Source organism: Lissotriton vulgaris, chromosome 10 (genome assembly GCF_964263255.1).
Source record: "Lissotriton vulgaris chromosome 10, aLisVul1.2, whole genome shotgun sequence".
In the NCBI taxonomy this organism is placed as follows: Eukaryota; Metazoa; Chordata; class Amphibia; order Caudata; family Salamandridae; genus Lissotriton; species Lissotriton vulgaris.
Genome location: NC_141698.1, coordinates 196,112,126 through 196,130,441, shown reverse-complemented (window position 1 = coordinate 196,130,441; position 18,316 = coordinate 196,112,126). Strand labels below are relative to the sequence as shown.

At 47.5% G+C, this 18,316-nt stretch overlaps 1 protein-coding gene across 1 annotated transcript in view; it reads right to left on the bottom strand.

The window, feature by feature from the left end:
- The window catches only part of SMG1 (SMG1 nonsense mediated mRNA decay associated PI3K related kinase), a 1,828,328-nt gene that overhangs the window by 1,085,409 nt on the left and 724,603 nt on the right, over positions 1-18,316 (bottom strand). Inside the window, exon 28 of the mRNA XM_086940872.1 lies at positions 14,865-15,024. Coding sequence (XP_086796998.1) covers positions 14,865-15,024 — 160 coding nt within the window. The remainder of the gene's footprint in view (positions 1-14,864; positions 15,025-18,316) is intronic.

Genomic DNA, 18,316 nt, shown 5'->3' with positions numbered 1-18,316 from the left:
AACCACCCCAGAGGTAGTCAGGCCTAGCCTGGCAGAGCCCCTGATGTCAGCGAACCCTTCCAAGGTGGTACCCAGTCTGGAGCAGGTAACCTGCCCCTCTCTACCCTGCCTCAGTCAGCCCAGGGCTGCAGAGGTCAGGGAGGCCAGTGGTGGACCCCAAAGGGCCCCCTGTCCACAAGAACCACCCCATCAGCAGATTAGGGGCACCAAAGCTAGCAGCCCTAGTAAGGTGAACATTTCAAAAACTCCTGAGGGATCTCCCTTACACTTAGTTAGGAACCTCCCCCAGATGGACTCTGTTGGGCACAGCCAAACCTGGGCCATAAGGGCCCCAAACCTGACCTGTCCCTCCAGTAAGCCAACAAAAGGGACCCAGCCTCCAGCTGTAGGCAGCCAGAGGTTGACCCTGAGAGCACAGTGCAACTCAGTCCTGGAAAGAAAGGCACACATGGTGGAAGATGATTGGAGAAAGCTGAGCCCTAAATTAGCGGAGTCTCACTTCAGTACTCCATCTCAACACCAGCCTTTTACTTTGCCAAAACACACCACAGGTAGAGATTCCTTATGGTGAAGACCCTATGATAGCCTTAGGGTAAGCGATTGCTTAGTGGACAATGAGACAGGGGGTAACCATGCTAGTGCAGGTACTTCCTTATATGGCCACAGGCAATATAGGCTTACCTGGTCAAGGATAGCCTTATCTCCTTTCGTGGGGGGGGGGGGGGGGGGGGGGGGGGGGGCTGGGGGAGAAAGAGGGGGGGGTTGTGTCGAAAGGTGGATACCTGACTATGGCTACCCCAGATTTTTTGCCTAGTGTTTAGCTGGTTTTCGACTTAGTTGGCCTGGGATCCTGCTAATCAGGGCCCCAGGCTATCTGCTCTCACTGTAAAATGGACTCCATGTACTTTAGGTACATCTCCAATTGGACATTGGGTCACCTTATGAGCCCCTGTACAGTGTACTATAGGTACCCAGGGCATAGGTGCATCCAAGGCCTACCAGGGGCTGCAGCATGTATTATGCCACCCCTGGCTGGCCATTCACATTGACACAACTGGCTGATCACTCAGCTGGGGCAAGGTTGTGTAATCACCCCTTGCTTAGGTGTAGTATCCCTATACCTACCTTTACATATAGACACATATAGACCTATAAGTTACTCCTATGGCAGGCCTTAACAATCCTGGAGGCAGAGTGCTTGGTTTTATGTGAGATGAGGTTCTAGCATGAGCTGAGCCTGTCTGCAGCTTTCAGAACCATGTCCTTATAGCTGTTCTATGATATAGCCATACCATATACTCTTAAATGCATTATAATCCTCGCGGTTGAATGCTAACTTTGGCTTGGCTTTATCAAAACATGTTGTGTGAGGTGTCATACACTTTGGAATACTACCCCCTCGCCAGTTCTGGCGACGAAGGTAGCATTCCACCCTTCTAGAGGGAGAAAACATGTTGTTCCCACTAAACCCGGTTAAAGTTAATCAGAGCCTCAGCATCACAAAATGGATGCTGCTGCCACAGACAGAAGTCTGACCTCCTGCTGCTGGGAGTCCTTCCAGCGAGGGAGGCTTGGACAATAGGTTTCCTGTCTTGGGAGGTGCTAGCACCACCCCAGACAGGCCACAGTGTATTTGGGCAGGGAGGGCTGAATGAAATGAGACCATGCCTGGGGCACACAAGGTGTCCCATGCATAGCCAGGTTCAAACCAGTTGCTGGGGCACTCCAGCCCCAGCTCTGGCGCGAAACTGGACAAAGGGAAAGGGGTGTAACCACCCCCTTCCCTGGTCCCACCCATAGGAGGGACCTAGCAGGTAATCCAGCCCCTTAGATTAGTATATAGGTAAGAGCTGAGTCTAGAGACTTTAGATGTATCCTGACTGAAACTTGAAACGAAACTCTGGACCTTCGTCGTTCTACTTGAAGATAGAAGACTGAAGAATCTCCCTTGTGGTCAAGAAGTGACCACCCTGCATAAGCAGGCACCATCAAGCGATCAACGGTTTGCTTTGTCGTCGCTCCCGCCGGTGCCCGAACACAGAGCCTGACAAGACCCGGACTTCCAGACTTCCTTCAGTCCGATCCACAGCCACAGCAAAGCAGAAACCAGTGGAGGCGACGCGAGACGTAGGACTCGCCATCTTGGAAAGCCAGCGAATTGCTTTCCGTGCAACTTCTGAGGCACCCTCGAAGTTGTGCATTGGGGACTGAGAAGCCCCAGCCCGAGCATCATGTGCACCAAAGACCAGCCCTCCACACTCCGCGTGGGGCCCTTTTGCATTTTTCTGCTCGATGAGTCTGTCTGGTCACTTTCCCGTTGGCTAGTGGCCTATGTGATGACGAACATATGAATTTCCACTGCTGGCCTGGTTGCTCCAGGCTGGCCCTTGCATCCCTGAAAAGGAGAAGCCCATCAGACCGTGCCGGTCTGATCCAGAAGCCATCTTCGATTCCTGCGTGGGTTGCCTTAGCCAAGGCTTGTTGACTCCAATCCAGAAGCCGACACCGCCGACAGCGAGATCCTTCGTAGAACAGTCCGTGCCCAACTCCTGGTCGTCGTCGACACCTCCTGGTCCACGTGGCTGCAGAGACAAGCTTCACGACATCACCTGATTGCTTTGCGACATCGCCTGGTTCCTTCCTGGTCACTGGCTAGTGACCCAGACTCTGTACCCTCTGCTTTCAGGTACTCTTCATACTGGATCCGCCCTTGGATCCAACCGGACACTTCTCTCCTGGTCGCATGCAGCATCTTTCTTCAAGGCTCCATAGGATTCAGCAACGAAACCCGACACTTTGACACCTATGCACCCGCTTCCTGTGGGTGAGGTAACGGGAGTACTCCAGTGCTCCTGTGGGTATTAACTATCCTATTGTCCCAGTTTTCAATAGCTTTCTCCTAGTCCATCCGGAAGTGACCTAAAAACTAGTTTCTGATTCTTTTGTTCCTATTCTAACTATATGGTAACTTGCGTGTGTGTAAAGACACTGCACACGCCTCCCGTGGGCCTCCTACTTCCTATCCTTTGGCAGTACAGTGTAGCCCAGCGATTCCCTAAGCCCTAGGCCTATCCTTTGTTAGTGACGTGGTTCTTATACCACTATTTTAGTATATGGTTTGACGTGCCCCTAGGGTGCTACTGTATATTGTGCAACTTATTGTGTGATAATTAAGTATCTTGTTATGTGCTTGTGCCTCTGACCTCAAAGAGTTCAGAGGGGTTGTGTTAAAAATAAATACATATATATTTTATATATAACCTGTGTGGTGTCCTTTCATTTGGTATTAAAGGGGTTACATGTGGTAAAACAGCTGGCTTCACATGCCCTCTTGAGATTAGCCTAAGACTGCTTTGTCCATGATACCACTAGGATGGCTGGTCTATAAGGTTGACTTTACAACCATCACCATAAGGGTTGTTTGGAGTGATACAGGGTGCCCACTAGAATAGACGACATCACATATCAGGCAAACTTCTCACAGCACTTAACTATCCACCGTGCAATACTTGATCTTGATATTGTATTACATTTAGGTGGTGTAGCAAAAGCAACAAAAAGTTGCATGGCTTTTCCGAAAGTTTTTTTTCTTTCTATGTAGTATAGTAATGCTCTTTTGACATCTAAGGTGTGAAGAGAACGTCCTGCCACTAAATCTGGTTGAGGGAAGAACCCAGGCAACTCAACAGATTGGTTGATTTGAAAGGCAGAAATGACTTCAGGTACAAATTTGGTGTATTTGTAAAAATGGCCCTTCTATGGTTAGTGCCTGAAGCTCACCAATTCTCAGTGATGTGATGGCTAGGAGGAAGGCTACCTTCCAAGTAAGATATTGCAGTTCACATTTCTGCAATGGCTCAAAAGGTGGACCCATGAGTCTTGTAAGGACTATGTTGAGATTCCACACTGGAGCAGGTGTAAGCCTGTGTGGAATGACTCTTAAGTCCTTCCATAAATGCTTTAATAGCAGGCACTTTAAAAAGAGACAAATGCTGTCTGTTTTGTAGATATGCAGCTATTGCAAGCATAGAGATGTTTACGCTAAATTGGAACGCTGTAGATGAATTAGATCGCAAATGACGTTTTGAATTGAAGCATCTAGCGGATTGATTTTATTGTTGTTAAAGTAAATGACAAACCGCTTCCACTTTGCTGCATAGCTTGCAGGTAGGGCGCCTAGCCTCTTTGATAATATTCATGCAGTCTAGTGGAAGATTAGGATAACCAAACTCTAGGATTTCAGGTGCCAAACCGCAAGGTTGAGATGACAGATTTGGATGCCTTATCACACCATGGTTCTGAGTTATAATATTGGGAGTAAGGTATAAGTTTTTAGTGAGGAATTACTTAAAGCTCCAACAGGGGTGTGAACCAGGGTTGACGGGCTCATGTGAGAGCAACTAGGATTAGTGTCAGGGACTGCTGTCTGAGCTCCGAACCACTCATGGAATGAGTGGGAGATGCGGAAAAGCGTAAGCAAATATCCTTGGCCAATTCATCCATAGCGCATTGTCTTTGGACAATGGGTGTGGATACCTGGATGCGAAGTTTGAGCATTTTGCGTTTAGGTGCGTGGCAACCAGATCTATCTCTGGGAAGCCCCACATTTGGAAGAATGGGAGGAGAACTTGAGAGTGGAGTTCCCATTCGTGGATCGGCAGTCGTTGATGACTGAGGAGATCTGCAATCTGGTTGTTTACTCCTGGGATGTGTTCTGCAAGGAGATATTTTTTTTAGGTATGGCCCATCTCCAGATGCCCTGGGCTAGCTGTGAGCTGGAGAGTGTGTCCCCCCTGTTTTTGTATGTAGTATATTGCTGTCATGTTGTCTGTGCGAATTAGGACAGCTTTGCCTACTAGATAAAGTTGAAAGGCTTTCATTGCTAGAAAAATTGTTAGCAGTTCTAGATGGTTTATGTGGAGTTGTTTCTGATGTAGAGTCCACATGCCCTGAATGGTATGTTTTTGAAGATGAGCTCCCCAACCAGTGAGCGATGAGTCTGCTGTTAGCACCATCTGTGGAACTGGCTCAACAAATGGCCGTCCCCTGGAAAGGTTTTTTTATGTTCCACCACTGCTGAGAGCGATGGTTGCGGCCATCCACCAACACTAGATCTGATAACAGACCTTGAGCCTGGTTCCACTGACGTGCTAAGCATTCCTGTAGGGGACGCATTTGGAGTTGTGTGTAAGGAACGATTAAAATGCAAGATGCCATCATTCCTAGGAATTGCATGAACACTCGAGCTGGCAATGAGTGTTGAGGCTGAAACTGCGATATTAGAGTCTGCATGTTGTAGATCCTGACTGGGTTGGGATACGCTACAGCTTTCTGTGTGTCTCTTGTAGCTCCTAGATACACTTGTGAGTTGGATGGTTGGAGGGGAGACTTTGTGAGGTTTACAGTGAACCCGAGGTCGTGAAGCAGTTGGACTGTTTTTCGAGTGTGGCGTAGGCAGCTCTGTTGCGAGCTGGCTTTTATTAGCCAGCTGTCTAGGTAGGGGAAGACGTGAATGTGCTGTCTTAGATGAGCCGCGACTTCGGCCAGACATTTTGTGAAAACCCTGGGAGCTGTAGTTACTCCAAATGGAAGGACTTTGAATTGATAATGGTGACAGTCTACCACAAACATGAGGTATTTGTGGTGAGCGGGGTGAATGGGAATATGGAAATAGGAGTGCTTTAGATCCAGAGTGGACAGAAAGTCGCCTTGCTAAAGGAGCGGGAGAACCTGTTGAAGTGTGACCATGTGAAAGTGGTCTGATTGGATGTAGAGATTTAGTTCTCGGGGGTCTAATATCAGTCTAAAAGAGACTTTTTTTGGGAATTAAGATGTACAGGGAGTATACCCCGGTCCCTTGGTATTGTAATGGGACTGGTTCCATACCTTGTTTTCCTAGGAGAGAGAGCACCTCTTGCTTTAAGAGTGAGATGTTCCAGTGACATTGCATGTGTTCTTGGAAGGATATTTGGGGGATTGGCTGTAAGCTCCAGGCAGTTACCGTATTGGATAAGTTGCAGTACCCATTTGTCTGAAGTGATGGAGTTCCAGACAGGGAGAAATTGGGAGAGACATCCCCCGACAGGAGTGGAATGATCGGGAGTACAGGATGGAATTCACTGTTTTTGCTGGTGAGGGAAGAGCGTGTGGAGTTGCCTCTGCTTTTTCCTTTACTATTGTTCCCTCTAAAACCTCCCCTGAAATAACCTTTTGTTGAGGGGGATTGAGTATTACCCTTGTAAGAGGAGGAGGTAGTCTCGTTGGATATGTTTTTAGAGCCACCCCTATAAAAGAAGCGGCGAAAGGAGCCCCTATTGGTGGGTGACTGAAAAGCCCCAATGGACTTTGCAACCTCTGTATCTTTTTTCATTTTTTCCAGCGAAGTGTCAACTGATGGTCCAAAGAGATGTTCCTTATCAAAGGGTTGGTTGAGGATGGATGTTTGCACCTTAGGTTTGAAACCTGAAATTCTCAACCATGCATGCCTTCGTAAGAGTACACTGACTGACTGACTGAAGTACTTGTAAAGCGCTCGAATGCCGCGGCGTCTTGGCGCTGAGTGACTAGAGAGCAGTGTGAGCCAGTCTTAATACGAGGAAAAGAGCCAGGTTTTCAGTGCTTTTCTGAAACAAAGTTTAGATTTTTGTGAGCGCAGTGCAGGGGGTAGAGAGTTCCACAGTCTGGAAGCCTGGTAAGAGAAAGATCTGCCACCCCAGCGTTGTCTTCTTATTTTAGGTTGGCAGATAAGATCAAGACCGGCTGATCTCAGCGCACGTGATGGCACATATCGAGGAAGTAGTTTGGCAAGATCGTCAGATCCCGTACCGTGCACAGATCTGTGGGCCAGACAGAGGGCTTTAAATTGAATTCTACACCTGACTGGTAGCCAGTGAAGTTTCCTAATGACTTTAGATGTTGGGTGACGATAGGGTAGATTCATCAGAACCCTGGCTGCGGCGTTTTGAATTGCCTGCAGCTTATTCAGTTGTTTTTCTCCTGTGCCCAAGTAGAGAGAGAATTGCAATAGTCCACTCGGGACATTACCAGGGCACCCATAACAGTTTTTTGCAATGTGGGGGGGATATAAGGTAGAACTTTCCTAAGGATCTTGATGGTATGGAAGCAGGTAGACGTTACCTGGTTAATCTGAGCCTTACAAGATAGATCTTTATCAACCAGAAAGCCAAGGTTCCTGACCTTTTCTGCTGGACTTGGGCAGGAGCCCGCCTCTGGGGGCCACCAGAGGTTGTTCCAGATCGATGGTTTCTGACCGAACTCAATTATCTCGGTCTTGTCTGCATTTAGTTTTAAAAAGTTAAGGCTCATCCAGTTTTTTACACTGAGAAGACAGTTCTTAAAGCGCTCCGCAGTGGCTTGGATGGACTGGGACACTGAGACTACTATTTGAGTGTCGTCAGCGTAGGATACTAATTGCAGACCATGGGATTGAACTAAGGCAGCTAAGGGGGTGACATATAAATTAAACAGGGTGGGAGATAGTGCCGATCCTTGAGGGACCCCACCTGGAAGGGAGAATTCGTCAGATGTAAGACCTTCCCAGTGCACTTGTTGGATTCGAGAGTCCAAAAAGGATGTTAAGAGGGCTAGGGCAGCGTCCGTGAAGCCAAGTGTTTTTAGTCTGTTTAACAGGATTGAATGGTTCACGGTATCGAAAGCCGCTGTGAGGTCAAGTAAAATCAGGGCAGTTCTGCCGCCCTCATCCATAGTTCTTCGAATATTTTCTGTCGCCATAATCAGGGCCGACTCTGTTGAATGGGAAGGGCGGAATCCATGTTGGGAGGGGTCTAGAAGTTTGTTATGATCAACATAGCGCATCATTTCTAGGTTGATGGCTTTTTCGAGAATCTTGGCAGGTAGCGGCAGGCAGGATATTGGTCGATAATTCTTTGGTTCGGCTGGGTTCAATGAATCCTTTTTCAGGATTGGTCGAATACATGCTTTTTTCCAGCTGATAGGGAAAACACCTGAGATGATAATGTTGTTAATCAAGGGGGTCAGAACAGCTGCCACTGTCAGCGGAACCTTATGTAATATACGCGGTGGACAGGGATCTAATGGAGACCCTGACTTCATCTGTGTGATGAGGTCTGCCACCTGTGACTCCTCTAATAAGGGAAAGGAGGGATAACTAGGACCAGACCGGGGGACAGTGTCATTATTCTCCTTAGATGAGATTGATGCCGATGAGCTAAGGTCGTCATAAACTGTCTGGACCTTATGTTGGAAAAAGGTAGCAATATTAGTCACAAAGTTTTGGTCAGGGCTAAAAACAGTGTCGCGGGGGGTCCTAGTGAGATGAGTGACAGTTTTAAATAGTTCTTTTGGAGTATTGGAGGCTGCCTGGATTTTATTTGTAAAATAGGCCGATTTAGCCTGCACTATTGCTGTTTTGTATTCCTGCAGGGCTTTGATGTAAATTTGTTTGTTTTGAACACTATAATCCGAGCGCCACGACCGCTCAAGTCGTCGGCATTTTTGTTTTATGTGTTTCACCTCCATGGAATACCAAGGTGCAGTGGCACAGCGTCTTCTGGCTTTTTTTATTTCTACAGGGGCTAGTTCGTCAACTGTCTGCTGAATCCAATCTTGGAATTTGGCCGCTCCTAAGTTGGTGTTGCCGGTTTCGAGAGCAGGGGGATCTTTTGCAAGTGACTGTGCCAGAAGGGCGGGTTCAAGCTTGTTCCAAGGACGTGTCTTTTCGGGAAGCATAAGGCCTCTTCGATGATGTGTACGTTCAATCAGAGACATATTAAAAAAGATAGCATAGTGGTCAGACCAAGGGACTGCTTTGGTAGAGATAGCTTTGATATGGTTATTGCTAGTGAAAATGCCGTCAAGGGTGTGTCCTGCGATATGAGTGGGGTTTGAGACTAGTTGAATCATGTCAAAACTTAAAAAATTGTCAATTAAAGTAGTTGAGTCAGAGTCATTATTTGCTTCTAAGTGAAAATTAAAATCACCCAGAACGGTATATGTGACGGAGTTAGATGTAGATTCAAGAAAGGTGTGCAGTGCTCTGATAAAAGGTGTTCTCAGACCAGGGGGGCGATACACGAGTAGGCCCGAAAATATAATGCAATTATTTTCTTTAATTTTAAAGCTCATGGCTTCTGCTTCTAGACCAAGCTCGGGTAATGAGAAAACTTTTAAATGGGACTGGTGTTAATTGTACGGGCTGCTGTGTCTGCCGCATCTACGGCACACCTGATAGATGTATTTGCAATGAGCTTACCCTCTTGAATAAGGTTGTTAGCCTTAAACTAGTGATCGTCTGGTAAGAACTGCATGAGTTTCGCTAACTCATCGTAATGAGCCCAGTCATAATGAGCCAACAAAGCTTGAGCATAGGCAATATGCCAATGGTTAGCTGCTTGTGAAGCTACTCTTTTGCCTGAGGCGTCAATGAGCTTGGACTCCTGATCTGGAGGAGGAGCTTCACCTGAGGTTTGGGAGTTGGCTATCTTGCAAGCATTAGAGACTACAAGAGAGCCTAAAGGTAACTGACCTTTGATGTAGGTAGGGTCGGTGGGAGCAGTCTTATTTTTTTTCTCCACTCTAAGAGTTATAATTTTTGCCCCGACAGGGTATTTGAAAATGTCCTCAGTGTTTTAACATGCCTTTGAGCAAAGGTAATGTATGAGTGACTGTGAGAGAAGTTAAGGGTCTCAAAGAGGAAATCCTGTCCTAATGGTTCTGAATGCAACTCCACCCCGTGATATTGAGCAGCCCTATTAGCCCCTTCGCTGCTGATGACGAGCTCAGCTAGTCATCAGCCATGGTGGTCGTGTGCGGATGACGAGTTGAGCTCGTCATGTAACGCGGCTTTTAGAAAAAAGCCGCACAGCGGAAAAATAACCGCCGCAGCGATGCGGTTAAGGAGCTCAACGTACCCAATGTTATCATCTGGTGGGGAGGGTCTGGAGGGGTACAAATCTGGATCATCTTGATCAGTGTGATAGTCCTGCCAATTATCAGTGTCCTGTGGGGGGATCCTGATTGCCTTCTCCATCATCTTGTGGATTAGGTGAAATAAATTAGGATTAGTAGGAGAAGTAGGTGTGATATAAGGAGGAGAAGGGTTAGTACCCACACTTTTCTTTTTAAAAGGAATGTGGTAGTCCTCTGGGAGGTCTAATTTCCTGTTTTTTGGTAAAGTGGACTGAATATCCCCTGTATCAGGGTGAATCACCAACTTTTTCTGTTTTGGATCCGAAATGGAGTGATCGCACCGAGGCTGTTTTGACGGAGTGCCTTTATCCTTGGTTGCCTGATCCAGCATCAAAGGTTTCAGCTCAGAGCCTTTTGGCGCTGGTGGTGTCGGCTTGGACTTGTGTTTCGGTGCCGAAGGAGTTAGGTCGGCACCGAGATGGGGTAGGCTTGAGCCAGAACCAGAAGGATTTTCTCTATGTTTCGGAGCAGAGGGCGGGGCATTGGAAACCTTTTGTCGGTGTCGACATTGGCCCAAAAACAGAAGAGAGACAAGAGCCTTTGTTTGACATTGTTGGGGGTGCAAGGGGTTGTCTTTACTAACGGGATGCTGACTCAGAGTAACTTGCACCTCTTTTCGATGTCTGAGTCATCCTCAGACAGAGAGAATTGTTCTTCTTCGGCTCCTTGGGCATGATGTTCAGAGTCGGACTCTTCGCCGAAGATGTCTGGTGCGGCGCTGCTTTGCTGTTTCATCTTGTGACGTCGAGCGGAAGGACCAAAAGAGTATTTTTCGATCATAACGATCGATATGCGTCGCAATCTTTCTTGTCGTGTTCCGGGGACATATAGAGGTTGCACACTTCGTGCAAGTCGGTGCATGGAAATTTAGCATGACACCCGGGACATCACTTGAAAGGAGTCAGTTCCATCTAATGCTAGAGCGGTCAGCGCAGGTAGGCCCGACGGCCTTCCACAAGTTTTCCGATCAACGATTTCAAAGTTGAGACAATAAGCGACGAATGGGGTCTGCGATCGATAACAATTCCGTTAAGGGTATGCATTGCGCGACGAAGGGGTCCGAGAAACGGTGCCAAATCGGAGCGCTGCAATAAACATCCGAACCTGATGGCGGAAAAAAAAATCTAAGGAATGAGTCAATGCCCATGCGCACTATCACCGAAAGGAGGAGTCAACTACCTCGTGACTGGAAAGACTTCTTCGAACAAAAACAAAGTGCACAAAAACAAACACGAGATGGCGATCTATGCACAAGCATAAGATATACAGCTCACATGCCTCAAACATTGTGTTATCGGCTTTAAGGTAAGTAATCTGTAGTGGGAGTTGAGGTTCTGGGGGTAGACTCAGGGGTCCGTCAGGGATGCACTCTTGTTACACCTTCAGCGACACTAGGGCGGCCGGGTGCAGAGTGCTGAAGCCCAATGTTATCCAATGGTGGATAGGGAGCCGCCAGTTGGTCGCTGCTGACGAGCAAACCACTTGGTTATGGGACCAAAGCTCCTGGACTTTAGCTCCGGGCAAATGGGGAAACAAAGTAGCACCAAAAGGTGCACCCTCAGCAGGACTAGGGCGGCCAGGTGCAGGAGGCTGTTTTGAGGTCGGGCGCCCTGTCTGCAATGGGGAACCTCCTGTTTGCAAAGGCACTGCAGGTTTGGGGACGAAAGTCTTCTGAGTGCGATCACCACTTTGAGAGGTAAGTTGGGATATTGGGGGTGGGTTAGGCACGGTCAGTTTGGCCACCCAAGGCCATGGGGCGTCGAGTGCAGGGGTGCCTTTTAGGGTCGGATCTTACTACCAGCTCCAGGTTGCGGCTGAGGGAACTTACGGATTTAGGCTGCAGGCATCGGCTGGAGGCTTGGGGCAGGTCAGGGGTCGCCAGATCTCCGGTCAGGAGTGCCAAGGAGACCTCCTTGTGGTGTTCACCCACTCAAGCTAGGGGCGTGGATGGCGGGTGTAGAGTGGTGCCGATTCTCAGTGTCAGGCTGGAGCCAGAGGTTGGAGATGAACAAATCCGGAGTTCACGGCAGACACCGTATTTGTGGTTGACGGCAGGCAGGTCCTTCAAGGTTGCTGGCTGCCGGACACATTCGGATTTCACAGGAGCAGGTTTCAGTTGGAGACAGGCCGGTAGGGCTGGGGCAAAGTCAGTGGGTGTCCTCTTCTTGTTAACTTCGGCACGGCTGTTCAAACTTTCTTTTCTTTTGGATTCTTCTGGTCAGAGGAAGCAAGGTTCAGGGGTGCCCCAAAATACTTGATTTAGGAGCGTTACAGGTAGGTAAAAGGTTGGGGTGAGCACACCCCCTATTATGCCACCCTCCAGTGGGAGGGGAGCATAAGGCTTTCCCTGGTTGGCTTAGTCCCCCCATCTGCAAGATGGCGGGGACAGAGTTGTGCTTCACCTCGCCTCCCCCACCTGAGGGGTGGAGTTGGCAGAGGTGGGCACACCTCTCATCCTCACTTGTCTTTCCCCCCCGGTTCTCCTGCCCAAAGTGGAGGTCAGAACCAGAGGGGACCAGTTTCTGAAAGCAGCAAGTGGCCTGGGGAAGCTCACAAAGGCAGCAACCCTTCGATGCTTCCCCTTCGTGGACCCTGCCCATCCTGGGGGAGGAGGCTTGGCTTCTCGTCCCAGGATATGCATTTTTTCAGGCTCCCGAGAGCAGCAGGCTCTCGACCCAGGGGTCCAGAAACATGTCTGGTGGTGGCAGCTGAAACCAGCCACTCAGCCTGGACACTAGTGGTAGGTTTGTTTTCAAGGGGCATCTCTAAGATGCCCTCTTGTGTGCATTTTTCATTAAATCCCATCAGTGTGGGTTTAATGTGCTGCAAAGTTTGATACCAAACTTCAGTTTTCAGTGCATCCATTATGGTGCTGTGGAGTTCGTAAGACAAACTCTCAGCATCATATACTCCTAACGGCAGTACTGCACTTACAATGTCTAAGAATGGACTTAGCGCGGGGATGCCTACGGGTCACCAGGCGCTTTAGAAATCGCGAAATAAATAAATAGGGGTACAGGGCTCATGCACCTATACCCTCACCACTGGTATAGTGCACCCAGCTAGAGGGCAGTGGGTTGTAGGCATGGCACACAGGGATGTGTCACTGTATATAACCAGTACACAGACTTGGATGTGATGCACACTATTCACAATCAAAATGTAAAGAAATGTTTTTGATAAAAAATCTCTGCTCATTATTTTATTAGAATACTTGATTCTATTCAATTAGTATTCTTTAATCTTCCTGATAATACTTTTATGAATCCTTCACTCATGATTTTACGCGCATTAAAGTAATGTAACAAGTTTGTTGGGTACAATTCAACATAAATTAAACATAAAAACATTACATAATATTGCCATTTTGGGACATTAATGTCCCTTCCTCAGGGGCAAATCTCTGTAGATCACAGTCAATGATGATACCATATATAGCACCACAGGTAGCGCTGATAGACTTGCAAGACGGTTATTTCAAAATAGGCGCCTTGCAGGTCCAACGCCACACTTCAGTCTCCAGGATGGAGGACAGCCAATAAATACCTGGGCAAGTGTTAGCAGCTTGAATTGTTCATTTCCGAAGAAGGCCTCGAGTGGGCGCTGGTCCAATCTAGGATTAGGCTTCTATCCTTCTTCGACACCAGAAAGTAGAGGGAAGAACAACCACGACCTACTTCAGGCAAAGGCACCCTCTCAATAGCCCCATTTGGCTAAAAGTGCCCACCCTTTCTGCCACAAGACAGCTAGATGGCCCTCATCAGTCACTTTGTAAATGGCAAATTGTATGAAGAGTGGTAATTAAAGGCAAAGTACACCTTCCCAACTATATGCAGGATCCACCTATCCGAAGTGTTGGTCAGAAAACCTGACAAGAATCGTTCTACAACCGGGTGGCTGTAACCACTAAGGGTGCGCTAAAGGGGTTTGTCAGGTAGAGCTGGGCGGGGGCAGTGGATGGAGGCTCCCTGACCTAGCGAAAATGCAGAGCTGGGGCGGACCTGGCTTAGCAGTTCAGGCTGGACTGTTCCCATGAGGAGCAGGGTCAATACTGATGTGGATATTGCTGGGCCAAAACTGGGGTGGCATGGTAAGCAAAAGAACTATTAATTTAACCCAGATCTCGTGACTGGGGGTGAATGTTTGATTTGTTCCGCATTCTGCCCATCATTTGTGTGTCTTTCACTTTCTTACCTTCAGTGTACTGGGTCTGCCCAGATGTGGGTCCTGGACTCACTATGCCACTGGATTCAAGCTTGCCTGGCTGATGAGGGGTGATACTTAAAAACTGGTCTCAGTAGTCAAGCAGGTAATCCGGTTTGTCAGAGTTTCAGACGCCTGCAACACCAGGCTTTCACTGGAGGGGTGTGGAGAAAGAGATGCAGAGTAGCCTGAGGCAAGGTATTGGCACCTTGCAAGTCTGATGATTAACCAGAAGGACCAAAGAAAGGTCTTGTCATGAAACGCTGGAGATGAGGGTCGAGGCCCCAGTGGAAGGCGAAGAGATTGTGAGAGTCAAAGATCCTCGAACAATGATAAACCATGATTGTGGTCCCGTGAGTAGTTCTTTTAGGCACCGAACATGGACCCGTATCGGTACACGCCCGAAGCCAATGATAGGAGAAAAAAGAAACTAACAATGTGCATTACCAACTAAAGGAATAGTCACTATAGCTTGTAACTGAAAAGACTTCTTCAAAGAAAAACAAGGGACAACGTCCAAGCCCAACACTAGATTGCAGGAGTATGCAGAGCAAGTGCATCTACAGCCACACCTGCTACAAAGTAAAGAATAAATAGAAATAAAGGGCCAAACCTAAATTCACACATTTTACATCAGAGAGTGGGCAACAGAAGTTCAATATAGTTCTTAAATGGTAATAAAGTTCAAGTACCTCTGTCGATAGCTTGTTAGAAACAGAATTCTCCAAAGCTGAAGAACAGTACAACTGTATTGTGCCCAACAAAGGTAGTGACTGTGACACAGTTAATGAGGATATCCTTAATGGTCCAATGGCTATCCTTGAAGTCTGTTTCAGGTACTTCAAGATATTTCTGGTAAAAGAAAAAAAGATATTTAAAATATTTAACCTCATAAGGATTGTGCTCTATAATTTTTTTTCCAATCAATTTGAACGAGTTCATAATAGCTTTGCAAGTATTTCATTACGGATAACATTGAGTAGATGACATTAAAGATTTTTCATTTCTACTGCATGACTAGGATAAACATTTTCACAAATCAAGGTTTCTTTCGGACCTTTTACAGGGCCAGCTAAAATCAGGAAGTTAATATTTGAAAATAAGAAAAACTACTGAAAATGAAATACTGTAAATGACTGATCCAATAATTGAGGTTCTTGGATTTTGTACTACTGTGGCACGTACTTGGGATTAGAATGTGATAATTTTCTGCCAATTTAACAAACATTGTATATTTGACCTCTCCTAATTTTGCCATGAGGCCTACCATTGCATCTCAAGTTCAGGATTCAAAAGCTTTCCGCACAATACACAACACTCAATGGTGAAAATGAAATAACTGAGGAAGAGGTGGTAGCATGCTAATCACCAAACAATTAAACACACCGCAATTATGACTGCCACTACTGTATAAAAAAACAACTCCAGTTTCATTCGTGCAAAATTTGTAACCAAAACAGGTTTGCTTTGTTTCAAAATTGGCAGTGGTAAAAATCAAAAGAGAAATGGCTAGGAACATCTGGCGGATGGCAATTGTACTTAACTCAGTCACTGTATTACTGTTAGCAGAAAAAGCTAAGAAAGTAGTCTGATAAATCACATCACAAGTCTTGCTATAGGCGTTCCTGCAGATTAGGCCAATGGGTGAAGAACCAGCCTTAACTGAGCAAATAGTCTGTTGATCCGGATGCAATGGAAGTGAAATTTCCAATGCAAAATAAAATTAATATGGAGATGTCAGTCACTATCTTCAGAATCACCCATGGACTACCTACACTGTAATGAAAAACAAATGTCACAAATGAAAAAGTTACTTACCTTCGGTAGTGATATATCTGTAAGAAACATTCGTAGTGATAGATTCCTTACTTTAGAATTACCCCGAGGCATCAGACTGGATCCGGAAAGTTTTCGTCAGCAGTACCCCTGCGCGACGGAAGGTGAAGTCATGCGGCTCCGCGTCAGTCGTTGGCTTTGTGGTAGCCAAGATTAAGTCGCAGCAGCTACTTAGACGTCGCCCTCGCACGCTGTCAGTTCTGTACACGACTTTCCTCGCCAGAAACGCAGAGCTATGCAAGATACTGACCACTGGTGCCTTGAAACTAGGGCCCTGAAAGGGATGACCTTAACCCAAGAAATCAGTACGCAGAACGGGGCGGATGGGTGGGGTGGTAAGGAATCTATCACTACAAATGTTTTACAGATATATCGTTACTGAAGGTAAGTAACTTGTTCATCTGAAAGAAGCACATAGTAATAGTTTTCTTACCTTAGAATAGACACCCCAGCAATAATAACCCCGGTGATGGGTCTGCGACTCAAGATCACACCAGAAAGAGAACAGAACGGCCAAAGAAGAAGTCTTTTTGGACTTGGCTGTCTAGGCAATAGTGCTTAGTAAAAGTGTGTTGCAGGCCCACGTAGCTGCCTGACAGATGTCTTACAGGGGGACACCACGTCCCAATGCTGTAGTGGCTGCTGTCGCCCTGGTAGAATGGACGCGCAGCCCCAACGGAGCCTCCTTTTTAGACGGAGAATTAAAGGCTTTAATTCACAAGACGATCCATCGGGAGATAGTTTGCTTGTGTACGGCCCGACCTTTCTCGGCACCAACTTAGCCATCAAAGAGCTGGTCATCCACCCGGAACAGATAGTCTGCTTGTGTACGGCCCGACCTTTCTCGGCACCAACTTAGCCATCAAAGAGCTGGACATCCACCCGGAACTGTTGTGTGCGGTTCAAGTAAAACGAGAGCACGCGTTTTGGGTGAGACGGTGAAGCCCCGCTTCCTCGCTAGAAGGATGCGGAGGTGGTAAGAAGGTGTGCAAAGTGATTGTCTGCCCGATGTGAAAGGCAGTGACAACCTTTGGCAGGAAGGATGGATGTGTTCTGAACACAACCTTGTCTGGATGGACAGATAGAAAAGGAGGTTTACAAGAAAGAGCCTGGAGCTCACTCTCTCTCCTGGCAGAGGTGATGATAACCAGGAAAGCAGTCTTCAAAGTTAGTAGACTAAGAGGACAGTTGTGAAGACGCTAAAAGGGAGCGCACATGAAATATGTAAGAACGAGATTCAAGTCCCACAGTGGCATTACGAAAGGAATAGGAGGGAAACGATTAGTAATGCCTTTAAGGAATCTATTTACAACAGGGGACTTGAAAAGAGAGGGCTGATCAAGGAGCCTGAGAAAGGCCGAAATAGCAGAAAGGTAGCCCTTGAAGAAAGAAGGAACATATGAACTTCTGAAAGAGGGGCAGAAAGGGGATCCACAGCCTTTGCTGTGCCCCATGCCACAAATGTGATCCACCTGCAGACGTATACCAACTTAATGGAGGGACGCCTGGCTCCCAGAATGCCATCACAGACTTCAGGAGGCAAGTCAAAAGGAATCAACTGCCGCCGCTCAATCTCCAAACAAAGAGCTGGCGAATGGACAGGTATGGGTGGAGGACCGTCCCCTGCTGCTGCGACAGAAGATCCTCCCGAAGAGTCACTCGGATTGGGGGATCGATGGTCATACTGAGTAGCTCGGGATAGCCAACCGGAAGTGGTATAGGCGGAAAGGCGTACAACAGACCGCTACTCCACTCGCGACGAAAAGCATTGCCTAGCGAATGCCGCCTTGGAAATTCCAACGTGCAGAACTGCTGACATTGGAGTTCTCTTCGGTGGCAAACAGATCTAACCAAGGCTCTCCCCACTTGCACTACGTCAGAGTGAAGACTCCATTCGTGATCCATCATGCACCTGCGGCTGAGTTCGTCCGCCCTGGCGTTCAGTGAACTTGCCAGGTGTTGTACCACCAGGGAAATGTCCTGCTGTTCCAGCCATGTCCAGAGGCACAGAGCCTCCCGACATAGGGTCCACAACCCCACCCCGCCCTGTTTGTTGCAGTACCACATGGCGTTGGTGTTGTCCTAGAACACCTGCACTACTCTCCCCTTGACAGAGGGAAGGAACGCCTTAAGTGCAAGTCGGATCGTCTGAAGCTTCAGAAGGTTCATATGGAGCCTGGACACCGCTGGAGACCAGAGGCCTCTGATCTACGCCTCTACCATGTGTCCCCCCCCTCCCAGGAGGGACGCATCTGTCACTAATGTGTGCTCCGGTTGGGGAAGGCAGAGGGATCTGCCATTGACGGTT